Source organism: Chiloscyllium punctatum, chromosome 10, assembly GCF_047496795.1.
Source record: "Chiloscyllium punctatum isolate Juve2018m chromosome 10, sChiPun1.3, whole genome shotgun sequence".
Taxonomy (NCBI): Eukaryota; Metazoa; Chordata; class Chondrichthyes; order Orectolobiformes; family Hemiscylliidae; genus Chiloscyllium; species Chiloscyllium punctatum.
Genome location: NC_092748.1, coordinates 48,099,616 through 48,127,353, shown reverse-complemented (window position 1 = coordinate 48,127,353; position 27,738 = coordinate 48,099,616). Strand labels below are relative to the sequence as shown.

Here is a 27,738-nt window from a genome sequence, read left to right as displayed (position 1 = left end):
ATTGGATCAAGAACCCAAAGAGATGTCCCTCCCTTCCTTCACTCCATCACTTCTGGCCTTAATTTGGGTTCGCTGGTGAGCAAACAACTCCCACAAGTAGGGCTCTTGTGACACAGTAACCAAATGGTAACCAAATGCTCCCAAAGTGTATCTGAACAGGTTGATATAAAATTTTTTAAATTATCCCCTATGGAACCGTCAGGTGAGGTAAGTTGAGAGTGACAGGCCTTTACATGAAGGCCATATTCAACCAAGTGTGGCATCAAGGAGCCCTGGCAAAACTGGAATCATTGGGTATCAGAGGGAAACACTCCAATGGTCTGAGTCATACCTGACACATTGGAAGATTATTGTGGTTTTGTGAGGGTCAGTCATCTCAGATCCAGGACATCTCTGCAGGAGTTCCCCAGGGTGGTATCCTGGGCCCAACCATCTTTAGCTGCTTTATCAATGACCTTCCCTCCATCATAAGGTCAGAAGTGGGGACATTAGTTGTCAATTGCACAATGTTCATTCATGCCATGTGAATGCTAGGTAATGACCATCTCCAAAAAGAGACAATCTAATCATTACTCTTCGACATTCAATGATATTACCACGACTGAATCTTCTATCAACATCCTTTGGGCTACCATTGATCAGAAACTCAACTGGACTTGTCACAAAAGGCAGGGCAGAAGCTAGGAATACTGCAGCAAGGAACTCACCTCCTAACTCCTCAAAGCGTTTCCAACATCTACAAGGCACAAATCAGGAATATGATGGAATACTCTCCACCTTCCTGGATTGATACAGCGCCAACAACACTCAAGAAGCTTGAGACTATCCAGGACAAAGCAGCCTACTTGTTAAGCACCATTCCTCAAGCATACACTCCCTCCATCACCGATGCTTAGTCGCAGCAGTCTGTACTATCGACAAGATGTACTGCAGAAATTCACTAGAGATCCTTAAACACTTCCATTTAGAAGAACAAAGGCAGCAGATTCATGGGAACATCACCACCTGCAAGTTCCCCTCCAAGCCACTTACCATCCTCACATGGAAATATATTGCCCTTCCTTCAGTGTTGCTGGATCAAAATCCTGGAATTCCCTCCCTAAGGGCATTACCAGTCAACCTACAGCATGTGGACTGCAGCAATTCGAGAAGGCAGCTCACCACCACCTTTTCAAAGGCAACTAGGGACGGGCAATAAATGCTGGCAGGCCAGCAATGTCCACATCTCATGGGTGAACAAAAAGGTTGTTCACTAAAATACTCAAGTAGGCAATTAATACCAGATTTAACCCATCATTCTCGCTTTACCAATTATCATAAGGGTTTCATGAGCTGTGTGAATCTTACCAGGTCAAAGGCACAAGAACAGCTGAGTGCTACTTCAGTAAAACTAAGACTGGGAAATCTTCACACAAGGAAACCAAACATTGGCAGCCCTGCCTAGATGACAGGATGATATTCACAGCACTTTCTCTGAGGGTGAGCATTTATTGCTTATTATCTCTGAAAGCAAACATCCCACAGCATCCAAACTGATGCTTTACAGGCTGTTGGAAGTCAATTAACCTGTCTCATCCACATCTCACCTTGATGTTCACCTCTCAGCTGCCAGTATACTCCACATCAAGGGAACTGCGTTTACAGCTCTACCTGGTATCTCTATTCGGGAACTAGAACTAGAATGAGCATGAACAACACCAGCGGAACCAGCTCCTGTCTCCTAGTGTTGCAGAAGTGGCATTCTGCATATCTTAGTATAACTCAAGAAAAGATACTATATTGAGCTGAACTTGTATTAAAGCATAAGGTATGATAATAACTGTTCAACCGCTTTGGAACTCTTACACTCTCATTTTTTTTTGTGTTTTGACAGCAGGATGACCATAGCTTTCCAATTATTCATATCATGTGGGCATCATTGGTAAGGCCAGTAATTATTATCCATCCTTAATTGCTCTAGAGAAGATGGTAGCGAGTTGCCTTCTTCATGATGTGTGGCTGGTTAGACTAATTCAGAGAGCAATTCATAGCCAATCACATTGCTGTGGGTCTGGAATCACATGTAAATCAGACTAGGTGAGAATGTCAGATGTTTTTCATTAAAGACATTTGCATACTAAAGTAGGGTTTCTATGAGAATCCAGTGTTTCCGTGGTCAACAATGAACCATTGTCTTTTCTTAAATTGCAAATTAATATTTTTGTATTTAAATTCACTAGCTTCTATGGTGGAATTTGACATCATGTCTCCAGAACGTTACTCCAGGCCTTCAGATTACCAACCACTTAACACTTCCACTTTGCTACCATTCCCAGGGGCAACGCCAGACATTCCCCTTGGCTCAGAATGCATTGTAAATTGCTTTGTTAAAAAAAAACACATATGAAAGGAAAATGTTAATACTCACACCACTACCTGTTTGACATGAATAGTGGGAACAGGGTCAAGACTTTTAAGTTCTGCTGTCTGAACCTACCAGGCCCACCCGCACTAAACAAGTCAATGGAAATAAAACTCAGGAGATATAAAACAGGTTATGAGTTTGTTATTACCCATTTTATAATCACACAATGTCAAAATCAAGACCTCGGTTCTTTAATGCTGTTAAATTACTTTAACCCACCTAATACATGACATTAATCAAGCAAATTATTTTAAAAGTACTGACTAAAACAAGGCATTGTGAAATTTAAAAGGATTTCAAAAGCTACTTCTTTTAAAAAAAGGAAAAACCATTGTTTGTTTCTACTTGCTTTGATGTATTGGCATGTAAAGTCAAAATGTGTACTATATAAGATGCAAATACCGATCTGTGGCAAAAACAATTAACCATGTGACCCTTTTTGGCTATCTTAATGTCTCCTTAATTTATGTCATACTACTGTTAACAATTTGACCCCCAAGAAACCATCTGCCTTATGTTGCTTAGCAACTGATACCCCAGAAAGACTATTTTGTGTTTTTCCATTAAATTCAGATGAAGAGAGGCGACCACCTTTATATTTAATTTCACGTTACACAATAACACTCTTGAATTCAAAAGCACTTTGAAAAATCTCTGTACATAATCTTGAACTTATATAATCAGGATATCACATTCTGCTCTTCTGAAGATTTCCAAATAATTTATGAATTATTATTCTAATGGTGAACTGTTAATTTACCAATATTTTCACTTCATTGTATGTCACACACTTCTTTCAGGCATACAATCCAAGGCACCTTCCACCTTGTAGAATTCTTGGTGGAAACCCAACATACAACACAGAACCTCAGAGGAAGCACAAATTTAATGGACCAGTTTTTAACCCTGGTTATACATTGAAATTAGATAATCCACTGTGAGTTTTCAAATGAGAAATCCTATTCAAATTTACACTACATAAATCAATTCTGACATTTTGGCATTTGCTTGAGGAATCAAATCAATAATTTTGCAAACTGATTTTTCATCTTGAATCTTTCATAATTCTGATCCAAGCATTGCAAAAAAGTTATGCAATGTTCAGGAAACAATTATTTTAATTTAAATCAACAACAGTATTCTGTAACCACCAGTGGGTGAAGAAAGCCATGGTTAATACAGTTGTTGCCTCAGTTTTTAAATTTCAAATTAGATTGCAAGAGAAAAATGGTAATGCACAAGCTGTAAGCAAAGTCAGCTACCAGTTTAATAATGTTTGAATATTACTTGATTGACACAAGTTATAGATGTAATTACAGCACATGAACATCAATCAAATGAGGACTAAAACAATTATTTAAATAATTTTATTGGCTCACAAAATGTGAAAGTTAAAACTATTTATATTAAATACAAAAGTAGTTACATTTCTAATTAATTGATTTTAGATGTAAACTCAATACTGTGCAATTTATAATGCTACATTACGAGTATAGTTAAACTAAGATTCTCCTTCAGGATCTTAGCTGGATATTTTCAAAGCAATTAATCTGACATCAATTGTGTTTACTAAATATTGCAACATTCCAATATTGCAACATTTTTAACTTAGAATAAAATGGTTACAGTTTCTGCTTTCTTTGCATTTAAATCTAGTTCTGCATTACATCAGTTAAGCAAGCTGAACCTGATGGACCACTATGCTTATTGCATTTAAAATTAATATATGTTTGCTCTATTACCCTCCTGTTTAAGAGTATTAATGCAGTGAAATATAGAAAGAAAATGCTTAGAAATATTAAATTACAAAACAGGTTAACATTAAAAATATTTCCCTTACCTAATGTGTGACTTATTTTTTCAATGCTGAATGTGGGATCCTGAGGTGTATTGAATCCACTCTTCTTCATCCTAGTGTTTGTAATATTTCCATATAATCCAACTGATCTTGGTTTAAGCTTCCTTGCATGTACAGTACTTAAACTGATGCACTGAAAATCAGCTTTTAAATCTAACCACACTGCTTCTGGCTAGAATGCTTCACCATTGAATGAATTCAGTATTTAACATAACAGGATGTGCATCTCACAGCTCATCAGCCAATTAAAATGTGTCTGTCTCTGCTTCTCTACTGCTCTCTGAAGGTGTGATTGACTTCCATGGAATCTATCAGTTTCATTTGTCAGTCCTGCAAATTGAAAAATAACCAATCATTGATATTTCACTTTTATGTTTTAAATGGAGAGTTTATGAAAGTTAAAATGCTCTGAAGTTAAATATCTCACAATTTTGACGTTGTTACAGTGCATTTCATGGTAATAAAAATAGAAAAGGTTGACTTTTTTTGTTAAATATTGCATCATTAAAGCTATCGCATAAAATTCACTGCTGTTTATTGCAACTCTGCTCAGCATTATTCCATAAAATTTGAACATTAAACAGAAAAAAAACTCCAAGGATGTTCAAATTCTGCTTGCACATACATACCAGTCAGCATCTCAATTACTTTCAGTTTTACAATTGACAATGCTCCCAAGTTTTATATTAAAGAGTAAGTGCGCAAAGATCTGCATGCAAATCAAAGCTACCTTGATTATTCTTAAAAACACCTTTTATTGTGAACAGCCTTGTATTTCTTTCACAAGTCTCTCAGTATCGAAGTACACTATGTAATTATGTTGTTATATAGGTATTTATACAATATAGCTACCCTTCAGCAAAGCAATGTACATACCATAAAACAATTGGATTTAATGCTGCAAAAATGTAATTTGTCAAAGCTTTGTCTTGCACTCATAAGAACAATTCACAAGAAATACCAAAGTAAAGGAACAACAACAACTAATGCTATATGAGAGGATACTGCTAATTGGTAAGCGGAGTCTCATTGGTAGTGATATTGCCATGGAGAAATAACCAGTTAATGATGATTAAAAGAACAATTCACCTATTGATACTCCCCGGCTTTCACCCCGTAGCCCTGTCTACTGTCATTTTCAGATAATAATTGAGTACCTCAATTGAACGTTCCTCCATTACATAATCAGGTAGTCCATCACAAATGCCAGCATTTACTGCAGGAAAAAGATTTTCCTCACATTTTCTTTGCTTCTTTTGGCAATTACTTCATATCTGTGCAGTCTGTTGCAATACTATGGCTTTATGAGGTTATTTTGTCCTTTTTTTTGAAGAGAGGTATTAAGGCAGAGGTGCAGAGCAGTCTACTAGAGCCAATAGAGTAAACAAATTGTGAGGGCTTAGGCTGTTTTTTTGGGTTGGAACAATTGAAGCAGCCTGAATGGGTGGGGTCAAGATCTTACAAAATTAGGATTTTTAGTTTTTAGTTTCAGCAGTTGCTGTTGGAGTCTTGAAGAAGTGACACCTACCTTTTCCCTCTCAGTTACAGCGACAAACTAGGGGTTCTCTTCCTGCCACTGGAGTTGCATGTGAAACAATCTGTTTTCTGAATTTGTTTTTTTTCCATGGAATGCTGATGGGATGTTCCTATATTAGCTACTGTGTCTATTATTCTGCTAAGTTATTCCAATAGAGTTAGGTTATTCCAGTTTCTTCTTTCTTTTGTAGTATTTTAGCTATCGTGGATGAATGAAGTGTTTTGTCTTAAATCCAGTGGTTTTGCTAATCAAATTGCATCTGGAATGCAACACCTTACATTTACCTTTAAAATAAGAAAAACAGTTAGGGTCAGGAATATCTTCTGAATATTTTGAGGTGGTTTGGTCTGGTTCATAACACATCCCTTCTCAATCCTTCCACCAATGAGATCTATCTACTCTGCCTGACTGCTGGTGATTGTGAAAACCTTGATCAACTCTTCTCTCAAGCTGTTCCTCTACAAGGCAAACAGATCTAACTCTATCAATCCATTTAGGTAGTTGATGTTGTTTCTCCATGGAACCAATCTCTTGCATGATCATTAATTCCTTCACATCTTTCTTTAAGTGTGGCCCCTAGAACTACACACAATATTGCAGTTAAGGCCAAATCAGTGTTCCATTCAAGTTGAACATAATTTCCTTGCTTTTGCGCTGTATGCCCCTATTTATAAAACCTAAGATGTCGTATGCTTTATTTACCACTTTCAATGACATTTTTACATATGCACCCATGTCCCTCCTCCTCCAAGTTTTTAAAATTGTAAACTATTTTATATGGTCTCTCTGCATTCTGCCACAAAATGAATGCCTTCATGCTTCTCCATTTTGAATGTAATCTGCCACTTGTCTGCCCATCCATCAACCTATTATGTACTATCATCTGCACACTTCACAATGCTCCCAGGTTTTCTACAATTTGCCTATTTTAAATTGTGCCCTGTACACCTTGATAATTAGTATATATCAATAAGAGCAAGGGGCTTAGCACCAGCCCCTAAATCTTACTCAAATCCAAAAGCTATTCATTGACCACTTCCCTCTGTTTCCTGTCACAGCTAATTTTGTCTGCATGCTGTTACTGTCCATTTTGTTTTTTGACTTATAGCTTCATTCACAAATTTGTTATACGGCACATTACTGAATGACTTTCAAAAGGAAATGTGCACCAGTCCAACATTAGCCTCATTAACCTTCTGTTTACTCATCAAACAACTTTGGTAAATTAATCAAACACAATTTGCATTCAAGATAGCCATGCCTGCTTTCCTTAAGTAACCCACACTTGCCTATTAATGACTATCAAATTTTGCCACAAATCCTTGTTTCTAGAAGCTTCCCTCCAAATTGACTTGTCTGTAGTTGCTGAATTCATCAACATGTGATTTTTAAACAAGGGTGTAATATTTGCAAATCTGCAGTACACTGGAACCACCCCAAATCTAAGCAATACTCAAAAATTATTTTCAAACCAGGTTGTTCTGCTATAACATGCATTTCGTTAACATGCACTTGCTGTAACAGGATTAATGAATTGAAGATACTTTCTGAAGTGTGAACTTTTTAAAAGTGTGTTGGCTATAACATAGTTACATCACCAACACTTTAAATGCTGTTTCTAAAGCATAATTTTCCTACAAGATGGGTTGCACAAGAATGCAACCATCACATTATAGAAGAACCACCTGTAGCTTTGCAATTTCCATGCTTTCTGCCTTTAATATCCTTGGATGTTGTTTGTCCATTCTTGGTGTTTGATCAATCTGAAATACAGACAATCTATTCAATACCTCATCATTATCAACATGGAACACTTCCAGTGTTACCTTATGTTTCATCATGACCCAGCAGCATCCTCCTCTTCAATAAAACAGATATCACAACTCAACTATAAGCTCCTGCTTCCTTTTTATGTTAGCAGATAGTCTCTTTTCCTACTTTCTCATTTGCTTTCTCACCATTTTTTTTTAATGTTCCCGTAGCTTCGTTTTGAGCTTTGAAATGTGTAAAATGCTGATTAAGGCAAATAAACTGATGACAAACATGATTCATTATTTATTGTGTACTTTAAAAAAAACTTATCCATGAATCCCTTACACTGACAGTTCCTGACCACGAGAAACAGAAACTTCCTGTGTTATTTCCTGCAGTAATGCAGAAATAATTGTCGACAAATACCGTGCAAAATTTCTGGAATAATCGTTGGTAAATTTGAAAGAAAGGATTATTTTTGAATTGTCAATCCAGTCCTCCCATTTTGTAATAGCAAAATATTGTAAGCAAATTATAACAACATAGGAAACCTGACCCACCATTGAATATGATCATGGTTGATCAAACACTTCATCTCGTCCTCATAAACCTGTATGTCAAAGGAATCAGAAATCCATCTCTACCTAAAACATACTCAAAGAAACAAGTCTCCACAACCCTCTGTAGTTGAGGTTCACAACCCACTGAGTAAAATGATTTATCAGTGTGTGGCATCACCCTTACTTTTTAAACAGTGCCCTTGGTTTTAGACTCTCTAAACAATCACAAATAAAATGGCATATGTATGATATTTGAGAATGTATTAAACATTAAATCTAGTGCATAAAACACAAATGCTTCCATGGTAGAGCGCCTCTCATATAGTAAATTGTACGAAAGCACTTTACAGGAGTCTGATCAGATAACATTTTGATAATTCATTTAGTGAAATGAGTAACACAGGAAAAGAAGTCAGCATTCTGAAACAGTGATCTTTTTCCCACTTGGGGGCTGGTGGCATATTGACAAACATCAAGTGCAGCAGATAACTAAGGCTGCTTAGTTTAATTTTCCAGAGAGAAAACCAAAAAGTGGTCAACTCGCCCACAGTTTTAATGCAATTCCTGAGATTGCTTTCCCTTAATGAGCCTTCCTATGTTTGCCAGCAATGAAGATTTTGATATGTGCGATGTAGATGATTTGATGCCTGAGCACGTTCTGAAATGAATTGCTCACAGCACAACTCTCTAATTCCTGTCATTCAGCCAATTCCATATGCATGTTACTACCATTCCCTCTATTCCATGAGCTCTAACTCGGCTCACATCACTTCTCCAACATTGTATCAAATGGTGTTTGGACCTACGCGAAAACCATAACAACAGCATTGCCCTCAACAACCCACTCTGGTTACTCCCCCCAAAATTGAACAACTTGTCTGATAGAACATAACCTCAAATGAAAAAAAATTTGTGAAAATAATTACTAAACTGTCTCTGTCATTCTACCCCTTTGCTACTATGTCTCTTGTTCTCCCTCCTTTCCTACTCTCACTCCCCCCGTTCCCACTCTGGCTCTCTCCTGCCTTCATCCTCTTCCCCCTTTCCAATTTCACAGCCTTCCTTTTCGACTTGATCTTTTTCACATTCACCTTTTTTTTGCTGTCTCTCTCCTTTCCCACTCTGGTCATTTCTCCTTTCCTAGTGTCACTCTCTCTCCTTCTCTGCGCTCTCACTCTCACCCTGGGAAAGACAGTATTAGCTCCTTGTTTTTCTAATGAGGACATAAAGGAGCAATGGGTGTTGTATCCATCATCCAGTATTCCTGGATCACTAAACAAAGTCCACACAAATGCCTCAGTTAGAATTTCTGTCCACTGTTCTCTGTTTAAACCATGTTGACTACAAATTTCCAGATTCAAACCGGTTTCACCTTCAATAGTTGCTGAGGGCTGCATCCCTCGCAATCCCTCAGTCTAACACATGCGGCTGCATCTGTCACTTCTACACTCCCATTCCCCTGTCAGTTTGCTCATTCCTTCTCCACATTTGCTCACTGTATTACTCACCACACCCACTACCTCCCAACCCTTCCCCCTTTCTGGTAGGGTTGCCCTGGCTGCATGGTTTGCCTCTTCACACAGCAGCAATTTCTAATAAACCCATGGAAGTAACACAGCAGCGTTAAAGAAATAATAGTGAACGAAACAAAAAAGACCAATGTTTCTGGAGGGAATTGTCACACTGTAACTGGTTGATCAGGTACATTACAAGATGTCAACTGCAATTCCAACAAAACGTAGTGAAACTGACAGGGTGCCTGACTGATTTGCTGCTGTCTTTACCCAGGGACATTGAGCCAAGATCTTGGTGAGGGCCTCCGGACTAAATTAAACTGGATTCGGTCCACACACCGGAGGTTCCCCATCCCTGAATTAGATCATGTCTGGTCTGTGACCTAAGGCCATATACCTGTCTTTGGCCCATATTCCTCAATAATTTAAGAAATCAAAAACAAAACTATCTTACATTTAAAATGAGCAAACGCTCAATTGCCTTTTATGGAAGAAAGCTTCAAACTGCTTTCACCCCGTGTATAGAAGTTTATTCTAATTTCAATCCTGCAAGGCCTGATCCTAATTAGAACCAGATTCCCCAATCAGTGAAAGCAATTTCTCTCAATATCTCAAAACCTTTGATCAAATCACCCTTTAATGGGGCAAGCGGGGTTAAAAGGCATTGTGCTATTAGCAGGAGTGGATTATCAGTGATGTCAGATCACATGGAACTGGAACCTGAGGGAATAAACTTCATGGATTAGTGGTGCTGGAAGAGCACAGCAGTTCAGGCAGCATCCAAGGAGCTCTTGTTGTGCTCTTCCAGCACCACTAATCCAGAATCTGGTTTCCAGCGACTGCAGTCATTGTTTTTACCACGGAATAAGCTTCATACAGAGTCCTGCTAAAGTCTCTCTTTGTAAATGAGGTAAATAGTCAATCAATATTCATTGGATTGTGCCAGCATCATTTCCAGCCCTTGTCTGCCAAAAGTGCCCAGACCCAGCTGTGACATTTGTACACTTAAGATTCTAAAATCCTGGGAGCAAAACTTCAGTTTGTGCATTCTCTCCTTGCATTTTAATCCACAGAGGCCAGTGATCATTCTCGTAAATCTGCACCCAATTTCCTCCAAGACCAATACATTCTTTCCAGGGGACAACACTGACACACTGGGACAAGTTACCAAACAGCTGGTCAAAGAGTTAGATTTTAAAGATTGTCTTCAAAGAGAGAAAAGAGATGGAGAGATAACAGGGATGGAACTTTGGAGGTGAGCACCTAGACAGCTGAAGACATGACTGCTATTGAGAGACCAATTAAAATCAGGGATGGTGAGGTTCCAAAATATGAGTTGGGCAAGGAGACAGGCAATGATACACAGGAGACTAACACAGCAGCAGAAGGTCAAATATAAATATGTAGAGGAATCGGGCTTTGCAAATAAACTGCATGCATCCGAATTATTATCTTGTCTTTCTAACCCAAATGTCAATGTAAATTTACCTGACTCGACTGATTTAACAACAACCCAGAGTTCTTCAAATTATTCTGGATTAGTGGTGCTGGAAGAGCACAGCAGTTCAGGCAGCATCCAAGGAGCAGTAAAATCGACGTTTCGGGCAAAAGCCCTTCATCAGGAATAAAGGCAGAGAGCCTGAAGCGTGGAGAGATAAGTGAGAGGAGGGTGGGGGTGGGGAGAAAGTAGCATAGAGCACAATAAGTGAGTGGGGGTGGGGATGAAGGTGATAGGTCAGGGAGGAGGGTGGAGTGGATAGGTGGAAAAGAAGATAGGCAGGTAAGACAAGTCATGGGGACAGTGCTGAGCTGGAAGTTTGGAACTAGGGTGAGGTGAGGGAAGGGGAAATGAAGAAACTGTTGAAGTCCACATTGATGCCCTGGGGTTGAAGTGTTCTGAGGCGGAAGATGAGACTTTCTTCCTCCAGGCGTCTGGTGGTGAGGGAGCAGCGGTGAAGGAGGCGTACTCAGCAGAGTGGGAGGGAGAGTTGAAATGTTGGGCCACAGGGCGGTGTGGTTGATTGGTGCGGGTGTCCCAGAGATGTTCCCTAAAGCGCTCTGCTAGGAGGCATCCAGTCTTCCCAATGTAGAGGAGACCGCATCGGGAGCAACGGCTACAATAAATGATATTGGTGGATGTGCAAGCAAAACCTTGATGGATGTGGAAGGCTCCTTTAGGGCCTTGGATAGAGGTGAGGGAGGAGGTGTGGGCGCAGGTTTTACAGTTCCTGCGGTGGCAGGGGAAAGTGCCAGGATTGGAGGGTGGGTTGTAGGGGGTGTGGACCTGACCAGGTAGTCACGGAGGGAACAGTCTTTGCGGTAGGCGGAAAGGGGTGGGGAGGGAAATATACCCCTGGTAGTGGGGTCTGTTTGGACGTGGCGGAAATGTCGGCGGATAATTTGATTTATGCAAAGGTTGGTAGGGTAAAAGGTGAGCACCAGGGGCGTTCTGTCCTTGTTACGGTTGGAGGGGTGGGGTCTGAGTGCGGAGGTGCAGGATGTGGACGAGATGCGTTGGAGGGCATCTTTAACCATGTGGGAAGGGAAATTGTGGTCTCTAAAGAAGGAGGCCATCTGATGTGTTCTGTGGTGTAACTGGTCCTCCTGGGAGCAGATCCGGCGGAGGTGGAGGAATTGGGAATACAGGATGGCATTTTTGCAAGAGGTAGGGTGGGAAGAGGTGTAATCCAGGTAGCTGTGGGAGTCGGTGGGTTTGTAAAAAATGTCAGTGTCAAGTCGGTCGTCATTAATGGAGATGGAGAGGTCCAGGAAGGGGAGGGAGGTGTCAGAGATAGTCCAGGTAAATTTAAGGTCAGGGTGGAATGTGTTGGTGAAGTTGATGAATTGCTCAACCTCCTCGCGGGAGCACGAGGTGGCGCCAATGCAGTCATCAATGTAGCGGAGGAAGAGGTGGGGAGTGGTGCCGGTGTAATTACGGAAGATCAACTGTTCTACGTAGCCAACAAAGAAACAGGCATAGCTGGGGCCCATACGTGTGCCCATGACTTGTCCTACCTGCCTATCTTCTTTTCCACCTATCCACTCCACCCTCCTCCTTGACCTATTACCTTCATCCCCTCCCCCACTCACCTATTGTACTCAATGCTACTTTCTCCCCACCCCCACCCTTCCCTAGCTTATCTCTCCACCCTTCAGGCTCTCTGCCTTTATTCCTGATGAAGGGTTTTGCCCAAAACGTCGATTTTACTGCTTCTCGGATGCTGCCTGAACTGCTGTGCTCTTCCAGCACCACTAATCCAGAATCTGGTTTCCAGCATCTGCAGTCATTGTTTTAACCTTCTTCAAATTATTGCAAAGGCATAGGTCAGTTGGTTTTAATGGTTTAAAAGACAACATCAGTGTAATCTGGAAGTGAGTCCAGAGTTTAGTCAGACAAAAATTAAGTAGAATTTGGATTTACATCTTGCATCTTATGATTTAATAGCTCCTGCATGATGTGGTTTCTGGATAAAACATCACTGCCAGTTTGATACAGTCTGAGCATTCCCTACATATAAGTCCTTCCAACAGATACCACAAAGACTGGCTTCTTGTTGAGGCAGATGGTTTGAAGTTTATTAACAACACAAACTATTTACACTATTATAAGATCACAGGTGTACACATATTCTGGGTTCTATGCTTACAGACTAAGTGGACCTAAGATAAAGCAATTGCAAGTCGGAGTCAAGAGTGTGGTGCTGGAAAAGCACAGCAGTCAGGCAGCATCCAAAGAGCAGGAGAATCGACGTTTCAGGCAAAAGCCCTTCATCAGGAATCATTTATCTGAATAATCAGAATTATTCCTGATGAAGGGCTTTTGTCCGAAACGTCGATTTTCCTGCTCCTCAGATGCTGCCTGACCTGCTGTGCTTTTCCAGTACCATACCCTCGACTCTAATCTCCAGTATCTGCAGTCTTCACTTCAATTGCAAGCAGGATCCAACTATTACCATTGGTACTGAAAGTGAGGCAGGTAATTCATAATGGAATGATAAATGCCATGACAGGATTTATGCAATAATATAGCACTCTCCTATTTCATATTTTTAAAAAATGGAACCTCTTCCAGTAAACATACACGTGAATACAAATAGATATTTTAGGCAGAATCTTATGAGTTTGAACAAAGTGAGCCACAGCAAAAGTTGTGGTAGAATTAGATGAGAAGGCCCATCTCAACAGGAGAAGCAACTTGCACCATCTTAGAAACCTAGAAACTCAGAGTGGGAGTAGGCCATTTTGCCTTTTGAGTTTGCTCCACCATTCAATATGATTATGCTGACCCTCTCATCTCAATGTTACATTTTCACTTTCTCTCTATCTCCCTTGATGCCTTTTCAATCTCTTCCTTGAATGTACTCAGTGACATGACCTCCACATTTTAACGTGGTAGCTAATTTTTCAGGTTGACCACACAATGAATAAAGAAATTTCTATTCACTTAAGAGCTAAATGGCCTACTCCATATCCTGAGACTGTGACATCGGTTCTAGATTCACCAACCAGGAGAAACATTTTCCCTACATCTAGGCCCTGTAGCACTATTAGAATTTTATAAGCTTCAATCATATCCACTCTCAGTCTTCTATCCTCTAGTTTATACAGGCCCAATTAAACCAAGCTATTTTTGTAGGTCAGTCCTGCCATCCCCAGTACCAGTTTAGTGAACCTCCTCTGAGCTTCCTCTGTGGTAAATATTTCCTTTCTTGGATAGGGGCATCAAAATAACACTCCAGGTACAATCTCCATATAACTGCAGCAAGACATCCTTACTTATGAACTTAGTTTTATACTGTGTACAATTGATGTGGTGAGTTAAAATTGAAACAACTGTGGCTGATGTAAATCAGAAACAAAAACAGATGTTTCTGGAAAAGCTCAGCAGGTCTGACAGCATCTGTGAAGAGAAATCAGGGTTAATGTTGAGGTTCAGTGACCCTTCCACAGAATTGATGGCAGCTACGAAAATGACAGTCTTTATGCAGAAGATGAGGAAGAGGATTCTTCAGCACCATTGTTGACTGGGCCCTCAAACAGATCCGACCCATATCCCGCCCTCATCCACCTCACCTCCCTCCTCCAACAATGATAGGGTTCTCCTTGTCTTTACCTAAAATCCTACCAGCGTCCACATCCAGAAGATCATTAGCTGCCATTTCTGCCACCTCCAGCAAGATGCCACCACCAGACACATATTCCCCTCCCTTCCCTTGTCTGCCTTCCGCAGGGACCATTCCTGCCAGGATACCCCACCCACACCATCTCCCATACCCCACCAGTGCTGCAGCACTTTCTTCTGAATGTGCCCATTTTCCTCCTCCCTCCTCAGCATCCGTGCCCAAACTTACCTTCTAGGTGAAGAAGGACTATACCTGCACTTCTCACAGGGTAAAAACAATGACTACAGATGCTGAAAACCAGATTCTGGATTAGTGGTGCTGGAAGAGCACAGCAGTTCAAGCTCCTTGGATACTGCCTGAACTGCTGTGCTCTTCCAGCACCACTAATCCAGAACCTGCACTTCTCACAATCTAGTCTACTGCATTTGCTGCTCTCAGTGTGGTCTACTCTACATTAGGGGAAATGAAGCATAGACTGAGTGACTGCTTCACAAAAACATCTAAGTTCTGTCCGCAAAAACAACCCTGAGCTTCCTGTTGCCTGCCACTTTAACACACCACCCCGTTCCCTGGCCAACATCTCTCTCTCAGGCTTGCTGCAGTACTTCAATGAAGCTCAGCACAAGCTGGAAGATCACCTCACTTTCTGCTTGGACACCTTGCAGTCCTCCAGACTCAATGTTAACTCAATAACTTTACGCCTCAATAACTATATCCTAGCCCTCACCCCACACATCAGGCCTTGGTATCACATAGTCTACTATTATACACAACACATTGTCAGTCACTAACAGTCCCCATTAACAAATATTGACCCATCTAGCCAGATCCTTACCCATTCCTTTGTCTATCCAACTGCTCTTCTCTCTCTTTGGGCTCTATCCCCACTTATTATTTATTCCTTACCTCACCCTACTGCCCCTGTCTTCTGCAATAGAAACCGGTATTTTCCTAGCTACCATCAGTTCTGAGGAAGGGTCACCCGAAACATTAACTCTGATTTCCTTCTGCAGATGCTGACAGACCTGCTGAGCCTTTCCAGCAATTTCTGCTTTTGTTTCTGATGTGGTGAGTTGTTGTTCAACAGTAGCAAGTTACCAATTAAAGGAATTTTTTTTTGTTAAACATCTCATTGACATCAAGAAAACTCGATATGGAAACTAGTGTGGGTAGCTAGTAATTCAGCTCTGTGCTTGCTCCAAATGACCTCCACGTTGGACAATGGACACTAACATTTCAGGCCAGGCTAATGAGCATCGGTTACTTGCAACCCATGTCCAAGAACACTTGGCACTCAATATGTGCCAGTTTCTAACACCCCTCATAGCATGTCTTTGATCCAAGTAAAGGATGCTTTTGTACTTTAATTTTGCACTGAAACCATCATGTAGCACTACTGCAAAATTGTGTACCAAGCCCAAGGATTGGAATAGGCTGCATTTCCTAGTTGTTTGCTCAATATCACAGTGCTCGCTCACTCTTACTGACCTAGCCTGGAGGTTCACAGCCTCCCTGTCTTGCATTGCCATTTTACACCTCCCCCACCCCATCATCTGGAGATATAAAGTTTTTATTACTTCTGTCTTGCTTTGGCATTCAACACAGATACGATGAAAAAAAGCTCATCATCATGGACAGTTATTACTTTTGGTGGGAAGATATTCCAAGCAAGTGAATAGACAGTGCAGAATTCATGGAGGGTTATTTGGTGGGTGAAAACAAGATGGAAATATGTTTCAGAAGTTAGCGGGATACAGCAAGTTAATATGAGGTAGAGAGAAGATGATGGTATTTACACTGGCAGAGTGGAGAAAACCTTTGATCTTCTTTCAACAATACTGATCATTTTTTCCAGATGGCAACCTTGGAAGAGGAAATCATGCCTCTGCACCATCTCCAGATCCCTATGTCCGCCATGTTGGGGTCAAATGTCAGAAACTGACCAGGGCAGCTCCAGACTCAAAATCCTTATCCTGGTGAACAACAAAACTATCCACTTAGTAGGAAACTGTTTTGGAAATGGAGCATGGTACGTTGGGGCTGGGATCAGATTTGAGAGATGTCAAAGGAATGTGGTAGGGAATTAATGCAGCAAGTTTGGTAAGCTCTGATGAGAGGATAAACTGTTGCCTTTAACAGCACTCCTCTTAATGTTCATAGATTTTCACTTTATGAACAGTGTGTTCTGTGAGACCATTAGACTGAAGATATTGAGAAGAGGTAGTCCTAGTTAGACAGCCTATTTCCTGCATATTCTTGGAATGATGCATTCAGGTACTATGGACTGGTGTCAGACACAATTAGTTAAAGAACACCAAACATACCAAGCATGGCAAAAGGGAGGACTGCAAATGCTGGAGTCAAGATTGGAGTGGTGCTTGAAAAGCACAGCACATCAGGCAGCATCCGAGGAGCTAGAAAATGGATGTTTCAGGCAGGAGCCCTTCATCAGAAATTCTGATGAAGGGTTCCTGCCCAAAATGTCGATTTTCCTGATCCTCAGATGCTGCCTGACGTGCTGTGCTTTTCCAGCCCTACTCATACCAAGAATGGCGGTTAATCTGTCAAAATCTGTTGCTCTCGTGGTATTTTTGATTCGCCTCACAAAAGGGAATTTAGTGAAACAGTCAGTAACCAGAATGCAGTTAGCACAGCTGCCTCCCAGTGCCAGGGAGTCAAGTTTGATTGTATCCTTGGGTAACTGTCTGTTGGAATTTGCACATTATCCCTTTGCCTGCCTGGGTTTCCACTGAGTGTTCCAGTTTTCTCCCACAGACCAAAATTGTGCACGTTAGTTGGATTGGTCATGCTAAGTTGCCCATTGTATCTAGGGATGTACAGGCTAGGTGGATTAGTCCCTGGTAAAAGCAGGGTTACTGGGATAGGATAGGGTGGTGGGTCTGGGTGGGATACTGTTTAGATGGTCGATATGGACTCGATGGACTGAATGGCCAGCGTCCACACTGTGAGGATTCTATGATTCTATCAATTGGAATGAGAGGTTCTCTCAATTGTTGAAGAAATTGACTTGTTTTACGTGACTTGATCAGTTGGTCAATATCTTTATTGACACCAGGTCAAAAGATAGATTCACACACCAATTTCTAATTTTTTCTGTATTGTTACACATATGTTTATGGTCAGGCATATCTTGAAATAAAACTTATTGAATTTGGACTCGTTTGCCTTTGAAAATTGCGTTCATGAAGAACCCTAGCTAGATACTAGATGACCAGAAGAAATGTACTCTCTCGATGACTTTTTGAATGGGTTCAGGCCACTGGAGGCGATGATGTTTTTGAACTATTATAATTGGTCATCATCTGACCTAACTTGCTGAATCTGCTCTTCTTGGCTATGAATAAAATGGATAAGATTAATGTTGAAACTATCCTCCAACTCAAATTCAATAACATTCACTTGTAGGTCTAAAGGAATATCTTTCTTTTCTGGTGGGACTTGGAAGTCAGCATAGAGCATCAGAAATAGTCACTTGTGATGTTAGTATGTTGGGTACTTCTAAATCATACCTCTGAGCCTTCACAAAATCACTGGCATCATGAAGGTACACGAGTAGTTTTTGACAGATCATTTCCTGTGGTTTGTGGTCCGCATTAGCAATGAAATGCTTAAGCAATATAATATGTGAAACCATTGTGTTCTGAAAATGACAGAATGAGCTTCTCTCTCTATTGTGGCATAGTCTGTCTGAGCTGTCTGAAAGATCTTCAACACAATAGACTTGACATCCTGTAATAGACATGTTCTGATCCCTTTGTGAGCTGCTTTCCATTATAAAAAGCTTGCAGGAATCATGATGTCGAACAAAATTATTATAGAATCAACAAGTTTGAGCAAATCTCACAATAAATAGCGCGGCAGAAATATGTAATAGCCTGCCACCTAGTGTATAAAGTATAGATTCAGTCACTTACTCTTATTGGAATTTCAAATTAAATAAGCTAAATCAAACAGAAAAAGTCGAATGAATGATAATATTCAGATAAGTTAGCATTTAATGAAAAAAAGCAGAGGAGAATGATTGGTAGCCAAATACAAAAGCACAAGCAGTGAAGCTAAAAGTCCACATAAAATAAAAATGAAAGCAGTTATTGCACAATCTTTTGTTTATTTGCTTGTGTGATGTGGGCGTCACTAGCTGGGCCAGTATTATTGCCCATCACTAGTTGCCCTTGAGATGGTTGCAGTGAGCTGCCTTCTTGAATCCCTACAGTCCAGGTGTTGTAGCTTAATCCATAGTGCTATTAGAGAGGGAATTCCAGGATTTTGACCCAATGACAGTGAGGGAAGGGTGATATATTTCCAAGGCAGGATGGTGAGCGGCTTGGAAGGAACTTGCAAGTGGTGGTTTTCCTATTTATCTTTCTAGATGGAAATGGTCGTGGGTTTAGAAGGTCTGATTAAGGATCTTTCGTGAGTTACCACAGCACATCCTGTAGATTGTACATACTGCTGCTACTGAGCATTGGTGGTTGAATTTTTTTTAAACTCACTCATGGGACACGGGTGCCTCTGACTGGCCAGCTTTTATTGCCTGTCCCAAGCTTCCCTTGACCTCAGTGCTTGATGAGTCATTTCAGTGAACAGTTGAGAGTCAATATTCATTGCTGTGGGTCTGGAGTCACATATAGGCCAGACCAGCTGAAAGACAATGGTGAACAAACAACTGGCAATGGTTTTACGGTCATCTGTAGACTCTTAATTCCAGAATTTTAAAAAAATGTAAGTCAAATTCCACCATCTGCCGTGAGTCTGAATTAATAGTGCAGCAATAATACCACTAGGCCATTGCCTAGTGGATGCTTGTGGATGTGGTGCAAATCAAGCCGACTGCTTTCTCCTAAATGGGTCAAGCTTCTCGGGGTTTTGTTGGAGCTGCACCCATCCAGGCAAGTGGGGAGTACTCCATCACACACCTGACATGCTTTGTAAATGATGGATAGGCTTTGGGGAGTCAAGAGGTGAGTGACTCGCCCCAGTATTCCTAGTCTCTGACCTGCTTTTGCAGCCACTATGCTTATGTTGTGAGTTGAGTTTCTGGTCAGTGAATTTCGACAATCAATAGCCTGGGAGTTTCCATTGATGATAACACCACTGAATGTCAAGTAGTGGTGGTTCGACTGTCTCTTATTAGAGATGGTCATTGCCTAGCATTTGTGTAGTGTGAATGTTTTCAATTTGACTGACTGCATAATTAAGTAATTATGAATTCATAGTGCTTTTAAAAGATATGGAATACGTTTCTGATGAAACAAGAACTGAAAGGACATACTAAAACCTCACTATTCCTCAACTTTACTTATAGTCATAGTTTTAACCTCAGTGAAAATAGTTGTGGAGGGATTGCATAATCGACACAAAAGTAATGACATGGATTATAAGACACTTTTCACTACATTGAGAATATACAGGAATTACATATTACAAATAATTGAAGTGCACGTTTTCAGAACAATTGTGACTATCACAATGTCTACCATAGAGAAACCTGTACACTAAATGAATAATATTTTTGGCATTGTTTCAGTCATTTTCCCTTTTTATGTGGGTGCCATTGACTTTGGGAATAGGCAAGGAAGTATGCTATATAATGCAAAGTATATTGTTGTATAATATGGTGATTTCCTACTTAAATGGAGAAAAATAAAACAGGAATGTTTCTCTCTTTCTGAAAGTCCCTTATTTTTATTCCTGTGCTAATTTTTGGCATTGCTCATTGTGCTGTTTTGCTTGGTGTCCAATCTTTCTCTTTTGCTTCCTTTGTGCATTATATAAGTTCTCATGTTAGATTCTTGGAATATAATGATTTGTTCTTTCACTTTTTAAAGTCTCTGGCTGAAATCTTACTAACAACCCATTCTGTACCCTCAGGAATGAAATGCAGGGTGAAGGGACATATAATTGGTCACATTGTGAGCACTGCTCTGCCGATTGACTTCCTGCTTTGGCTGACTATTTTTCAACAGTGGCAGGGAGGTGAGAGATAACCAACTGAAGCTTGTAAGTGACCAATCACTGCTCCCTAAAGGGCCTGATGCTGCCATCCATTGTATCATAACAGTAGCAGGGGCATTTTGTCACCAGAAACTACGGAATAAAAGCTGGTGGCTTTCCAATGGGTTCAGGAATGGGGATACCCCTGCTGATTTGCTGGGAGCTTTGTGGCGCACAGGTTTCAACAGTGACAGGAGCCATCCCATGGGATAGCAGCACATCCCCAACCAAACATATAACCCACAACCCCCACCACCTCACTACGCCCAATCTGATTGTCCTGGCAATCCTAAACTCCCAAATACCTGCACCCCAGGCTGCAGGTCTGGATCCAAATGCTGTCCCCAAAGTCACCATCACATCTAGGGGTACTGCTGGGACTGAAGAGTTGATGGGCCAAGAGATCCTGCCTTAAAGGGACAGAAGTCACAACTTCAAGCAATAAGTGGCCTGAAGCACACACCGTTATAGCTTCTAGGCAGGAAGAAGCCAGTTCATCCCTGGCTATTTGACAGCTACTGTCTATGGATGAAATCCTGAACACCATGAATTCTCCCTTTTCTGGATCTCTCCCAAGCTATCATTTGGTTCTCGCAAAGACCCCTTTATGTAGGTCCTGTGCTGACAATGCAGCCTTCGAAATAGCTGTTTTTTCTACATTAGGCAACATGTGAATTTTAGAACTTATTTATTGTCGTATGTATTTTTTACGATAAAAATACAATGAAAAGTGTTCTAAGTCACCCTACCATGGTGCTTATATTTATGCCAGAAGTCATGGTAAAATCGTAAGTTACGAAAATAAATATAAGACAGAGTTCATCAAGATCCACTTAAACATTCCTGGTCTTGAAGACGTCCAATCAAGAGACAATAGAACAACATCCACAACGAGAATGACGACGGGACCAAAACTGAAACACAGGCCCACTGGGCCAAAAGCCTCTGACCGCCACCATTATGCCATTTAAAATAATAAGCTGGGCCGTTGGATTACTGGGCCAGGACAAGACCAATACCCATGGATAAAACGACACATCGAGACATCAGAACACCGAGCCGGAAGCACTCACCAAAGATTACGTTTGAGTCAGATCCGTGTTGAAATCACAAAGTGGGACAAACCGCTCCATCAGAGACCACTCCACAGGGTGAGACCAAAAGTCCCAGAAAGATCACCACTTCAGACCACGGGAAGCAACCGCCGCTTCGTAGAAGCTCACGGTTGCAGGTTTTAAATGAAGTTATGATGCATTTGATGTTATCTATATGAATTAAAAACATTAAAAACAGAAAAAGAAAAAGAAAAATAGTGAAGACATACAAAGTAGATAAGAAATGGACTCCTGGGCTGAGGAACTTGCACACTGCGCTGCTACTCTGTTGCTGCCATCCTAAAGGTGAATGTTTCTCCTGAAACCATCCAGAAGCAATCGAGATGGTAATTTCCAATCATCAAGATCATGCGGAAAGCTTTCAGAGTGAGAAGATAGCTGCTCTCGGCAACAACCTGACACTGACAACAGAAACAGGATATATCTTAGAACTAAGTGGTGGCCCAGGGTAGAGCTGACTTGGCAGGTTTCCACTGGGGCTAGGAGGGGTGAACAGCAATTTTGGTGAGCATGGAGATTTCAAATCCTGGAAAACCTTAGGACAGGTGGCACAGCATAAGAACATAAGCTCCATAAAGGCTAGTAATCTCAGAATTGCCCCACCCTGTAAGATAAAATAAGTCGTAGTGGATGAATTCCAGACAGAACATGTGCATGCATTTCAAAGTGTTTGTTTTTTTTTTAAAAAGTGCCATGCTAGAAATTATACATTCCCAAACAAACAGCTTCTCTGATTGGTTTGATATGGGTTTGGAATTTTCTGTTTATTTCCCATGCATGTTCCATGAAAAGCCTGATTGCTTAGACTGAGAGCAGCAAAAGGAAAAACACAACATAACGCCCTAAACGTCAAAAGGTTCTGGGGGGTGAGGGGGAGGGGGGAGGTGGTAGAGACTGTCACATATCTCCTGCTGAAATGTGCGTTTGCAAAGAAAGTCTGGAGAAAGATGCAGTGGTATTTGTCATGTTCATTCTTAGTAGCTCCATGACGCAGGACTCTATGCCGTATGGTCTGTTCCCCGGGACACATACCAAGACAAATATCGACTGGAGGACCACCAACTCAGTGGTCTGCCCAAACCCTGTTGGTCTTCCAGAGCAAGGAGTTGGCCTCAACTGAGTGTTGCAGACTGGCACATTCCAAGATCCGGGACTACGTGTTGAGACACACACTAAAGCGTGGGGCAAGGCACAGAGTGAAATACTTTCTGCAAATGTTAAATGGGGGCCTGTTTGCTTATTAGATGCTCACGATGCCTCAAATATATAATTTTGTACCAGTAACTGGTTTGTTTGCTGGGTAGAGTCAAACTCTAGTAGTTGTTTGTTTCTTCATATCCTATTGTGCAGAGCAGAACTGCTTTAGGGACTATGTATATAAATATGTTTTTATGAATAAAGTATATTTTTGAAATAAAAACAACTCAACTAACAGAGCACAGGCAACGCTGAATAACAATACAATATCAAAATGTGAAATCCTTGCAAAAACAGCACCTCAGAAACCTTCTCTGTTAATCTCTGAAATCAGAGAATTAAAGGAAACCTTTTAGCAGGTTGTGCCTTTGCAGGATTGTTGAAAAATCAAACTAATTAATCCAACTCCCCTGCTCTTCACCATAGTTGTAGGAATTTTACTATTCAAGTATATATCAAATTAGCTAAATTACCATTACAGAGGAACCTTGATTATCCAAATGAGATAGGCGGGCAGTATTTCATTCGGATAATTGATTATTCAGTTAATTGATTCAATGCCTCTCCTCTGGGGCTCAGAGTTTTCTAAAGTTTCCTTTCTCCTCGCTCTGCCTGCCATGCTCCCTCTCTCTGTCTCAGGGTTTGTTTCTGAGCAGACACACACTTGTGTATAAAGCAGCTGCAGCTTTGCTGAAGCCCCCCCATCAGTTCAATGAGATTGATACAGTGAGCACTTGCTAAGTCCACTTCCCGTTCAGGAGGCTAGGCAGCAACACACCGTGCTTGAGCCCCTGCCCCCCGCCCCGTCCAAACCGAAACCCCCGTCCACCTCACCCACCGTCTGCCCCCCAAGCCCGTCCAACCTGACCCCCATCTGTCCCCCACTACCCCGTCCACGCTCGGCTCCCCTGTCCAACCCCCAACTCTGTCTGCCCCGCACCCCCAATCCGTCCACCCACAATCCCGTCCAAACCCACCCCCGCCCCCCCCCCCCCATGCAAACCTGCACCCATGAGGCCCGGTCACTCCCACCAACCTTCCTTGACCCCACAAACTCGCCCCCACTCACCTTCCAACCTGTCCCTGTCCACTCCCAACCTGACCCTACCTGCCCCACCACCGGCCCCGCCCAAACCCAAATCCTGTCCAACCCCACCCCAGTCTGACCCCTCCACTGCCTCCCACCCCACCAATCCCGTCTCACCCACTTGCTGCCCAACCCTGGCCAACCCCGCCCACCCCCACCCCCAGCCCCATGCAACCCCGCACCCATTTTCCCCCACCCACCCCCCTAACCCCGCGTCCCCCAACCCCTGTCCCGGTCTGTCCCCCAACCCCATCCAATCTCGCCACACCGCGTCCACCCTCACTCCCACCTCCCGCCCTACCAACCCCGTCCCTCTGTCTGCCTCCACCATCAGCCCCCGTCTGACCCCCAACCCCATCCAACCCCATCTCTCTCCCCTCAGGGGCAGCCGGACTGGACACCAACATTAAGACTGCTGCTGCCTTTGGGGGTTGTCTCAAAATAGCACGCGCACACACACACAAACAACTTTTTACTGCAACTTTTTGACAAGTTCCACCTTTGCCCTGTACAGGACAATGTTTGAGAGATTATCTAGGGAAGGGGGGGTTTAGGGTACACCCCCGTGTAGAACTCCAGGGAAAGTGTGGGGAGACAGGAAGAGAGAGAGAGGGCAGGCAGTCATTTGTCGATGGTGCCTGGGCTCCCATCAATGTCCAGGACTGTTCTCGGCAGCATTTCAGTAAGCTGGGTTCATTTTTAATCATTGTAAACAAAGTGTTGAAACGCCTCTTTGATGTAATGTTTCTATCGGACCTTGAGATCTTCTTCTGATAATCTGAAATTTGGATAATTGATATTCAGATAATCGAGGTTCCTCTGTATATCTGATTCTGCCACTCTTTTGGGTAATGTATGTCAGATCATAATTACTTTTTGATTTAAAAAAATCCCTGCTCCCACCTCTTCCAGTCTTTTGCTAATATGATGAGACTGCGCATTCTGGCAACGTTATGTCATCCTTGGTTTTTTTCAAAGAGGTTGTTAATGGCCCAGACTCTGAAAAGTCAGAGAGTTTGGGCAGCTTTTCGGGCCCATTTGTTTCCAGCTAACAGATACTGCCCCAGGCAGAAGGCTTTTGAGTTTTAAAAAGAAACTTGTATAATGAAGGGGGAGTGGCCAGCTCAACAGCAGCATGTGTGAAGAAGCTGCCACTCTCTCTTCTCTCTAACATCAAACCTACAAGCCTTTGTTTCATTTTTATGTTTTGTGCGAAGGGGTGTTTATTGGGACTGTTGCAATTTGGAACAGCATCATTAAGCCTATCATGTTCAGATAGGATAAATTATTTCGGTATTCTACTACTTTTCTTAGGGTTTCATTCAGTAATCTTGTAAATAAATTCTGTATTATTTAAAACTAAGTAGTCTGACCAACTGATTCTCTCCTGGAATATCCACTGTATACCTGCTTAAATCAAAAAAAGCAAAGGGTCTGGACTACCTCCTTGAAATGTTTCAAGAGGTTCGGCCTGGTCCATAACACTAAATACAACACATTAAATCCATATCCTGTGAGCATGAATCCCCCTGGTAGTAGAAACTGTTTCTATCCAGCATTCTAATTCCTTCATGGACTTTCCAAATCCAGTTAAGTAAAGAAAATCACCAAACTAATCCCCCAGTTAAACTATTAAATTTAAAGCAACATTAAGTGGCATGAGAATCTGAAATTTTGTCAAAATTAAACTTTGCAAACAACTTTAAGTATGGGAAGGATAACCTTGAGACAGACAACCAACTGCATCACAGATTAACATAGAAAAATAATCAATAATCAAACCTCAGAGTTCTAGGGAATAAACACTCGATAAAGAAAATCATTTCAGAATCTTTTTACAAAGTGGTAAGGCTCTTACTTAAAGCAACATGGTACATGAAAAATTAGATTGACATAGCCATGTTTTGCATACAAACTTTGGATCCACCAGGATCTCTTCTGAAACTGGTCACACAGAGAATTTTAGATGAAGACACACCTACTTACTGCAAAGTCATAGTGACCCTGTGACCTTTTTGTGACATATTTGTTTGAATATCTCATTCATTTCTAGGTGAACATTATGATGTTAAAATTTAAAGCAGAATTACAATGTTATAACTGTTTTAGGTGACAATATGGCCATTGTTCCTTGTTAAGTGGAAGTATTGTTGTAGACCATATAGATCAGTTACATTTACTCAGTGGAATGTTCTTTAATTGGCTTTAATGACCCTATACTTTATGATATTGTAGTCCTTACCATAATGTAATCCAAAATTAATTCTTACAATCAACATCCTCAAGCACTTATTAACAGTTGCAGTTTCACATTTATTTCCTCAAAGACTTAAACAATAAATACTCTAGAATTCTTAAATTTGGATTCCATGTGCTGATTCTGATTAATGGAGTTATTTCCACTATGACAGTTCTGTAGATACATTCTAATCTTGAGATAATTTTGCTAATCTGAAAATGCCTAAGGAGGAGGACATTTAATTATTAGAACAAGTCAATAGGTAGCAATGCTGTCTAAATTCCTTGAATGACCAGAAATCTCTCCTATTTGAGGTTATAGTTGAAAATGTGTTGCTGGAAAAGCGCAGCAGGTCAGGCAGCATCCAAGGAACAGGAGAATCGACGTTTCGGGCATCAGCTCTTCTTCAGGAATGAGGAAAGTGTGTCCAGCAGGCTAAGATAAAAGCTAGGGAGGAGGGACTTGGGGGAGGGGCGTTGGGAATGCGATAAGTGGAGGGAGGTCAAGGTGAGGGTGATAGGCCGGAGTGGGGTGGGGACGGAGAGGTCAGGAAGAAGATTGCAGGTTAGGAAGGCGGTGCTGAGTTTGAGGGATTTGACTGAGACAAGGTGGGGGGAGGGGAAATGAGGAAACTGGAGAAATCTGAGTTCATTCCTTGTGGTTGGAGGGTTCCCAGGCGGAAGATGAGGCGCTCTTCCTCCAACCGTCGTGTTGCTATGGTCTGGCGATGGAGTCCAAGGACCTGCATGTCCTTGGTGGAGTGGGAGGGGGAGTTGAAGTGTTGGGCTACGGGGTGGTTGGGTTGGTTGGTCCAGGTGTCCCAGAGGTGTTCTCTGAAACGTTCCGCAAGTAGGCGGCCTATCTCCCCAATATAGAGGAGGCCACATTGGGTGCAGCGGATGCAATAGATGATGTGTGTGGAGGTGCAGGTGAATTTGTGGCAGATATGGAAGTATTCCCTTGGGGCCTTGGAGGGAAGTAAGGGGGGAGGTGTCGGCGCAAGTTTTGCCAATGGACCCCACCACCAGGGACATATTTCCCTCCCCTCCCCTATCAGCATTCTGAAAAGACCACTCCCTCCGTGACTCGTCAGGTCCACACCCCCCACCAACCCAACCTCCACTCCCGGCACCTTCCCCTGCAACCACAAGAAATGCAAAACTTGCGCCCACACCTCCCCCCTTACTTCCTTCCAAGGCCCCAAGGGACACTTCCATATCCGCCACAAATTCACCTGCACCTCCACACACATCATCTATTGCATCCGCTGCACCCGATGTGGCCTCCTCTATATTGGGGAGACAGGCTGCCTACTTGCGGAACGTTTCAGAGAACAC

At 41.8% G+C, this 27,738-nt stretch overlaps 1 protein-coding gene across 3 annotated transcripts in view; it reads right to left on the bottom strand.

The window, feature by feature from the left end:
• The window catches only part of pde1a (phosphodiesterase 1A, calmodulin-dependent), an 811,397-nt gene that overhangs the window by 761,116 nt on the left and 22,543 nt on the right, over positions 1 to 27,738 (bottom strand). Inside the window, exon 1 of one of the 3 annotated variants that reach the window (XM_072579064.1) lies at positions 4,245 to 4,404. The exons of the other annotated variants lie outside the window; for them this stretch is intronic. Within the exon in view, the coding sequence (XP_072435165.1) occupies positions 4,245 to 4,314 (70 nt within the window). The 5' untranslated portion in view covers positions 4,315 to 4,404. Of the gene's footprint in view, positions 1 to 4,244; positions 4,405 to 27,738 lie in introns of those variants that run through there. 3 annotated transcript variants of the gene reach the window in all.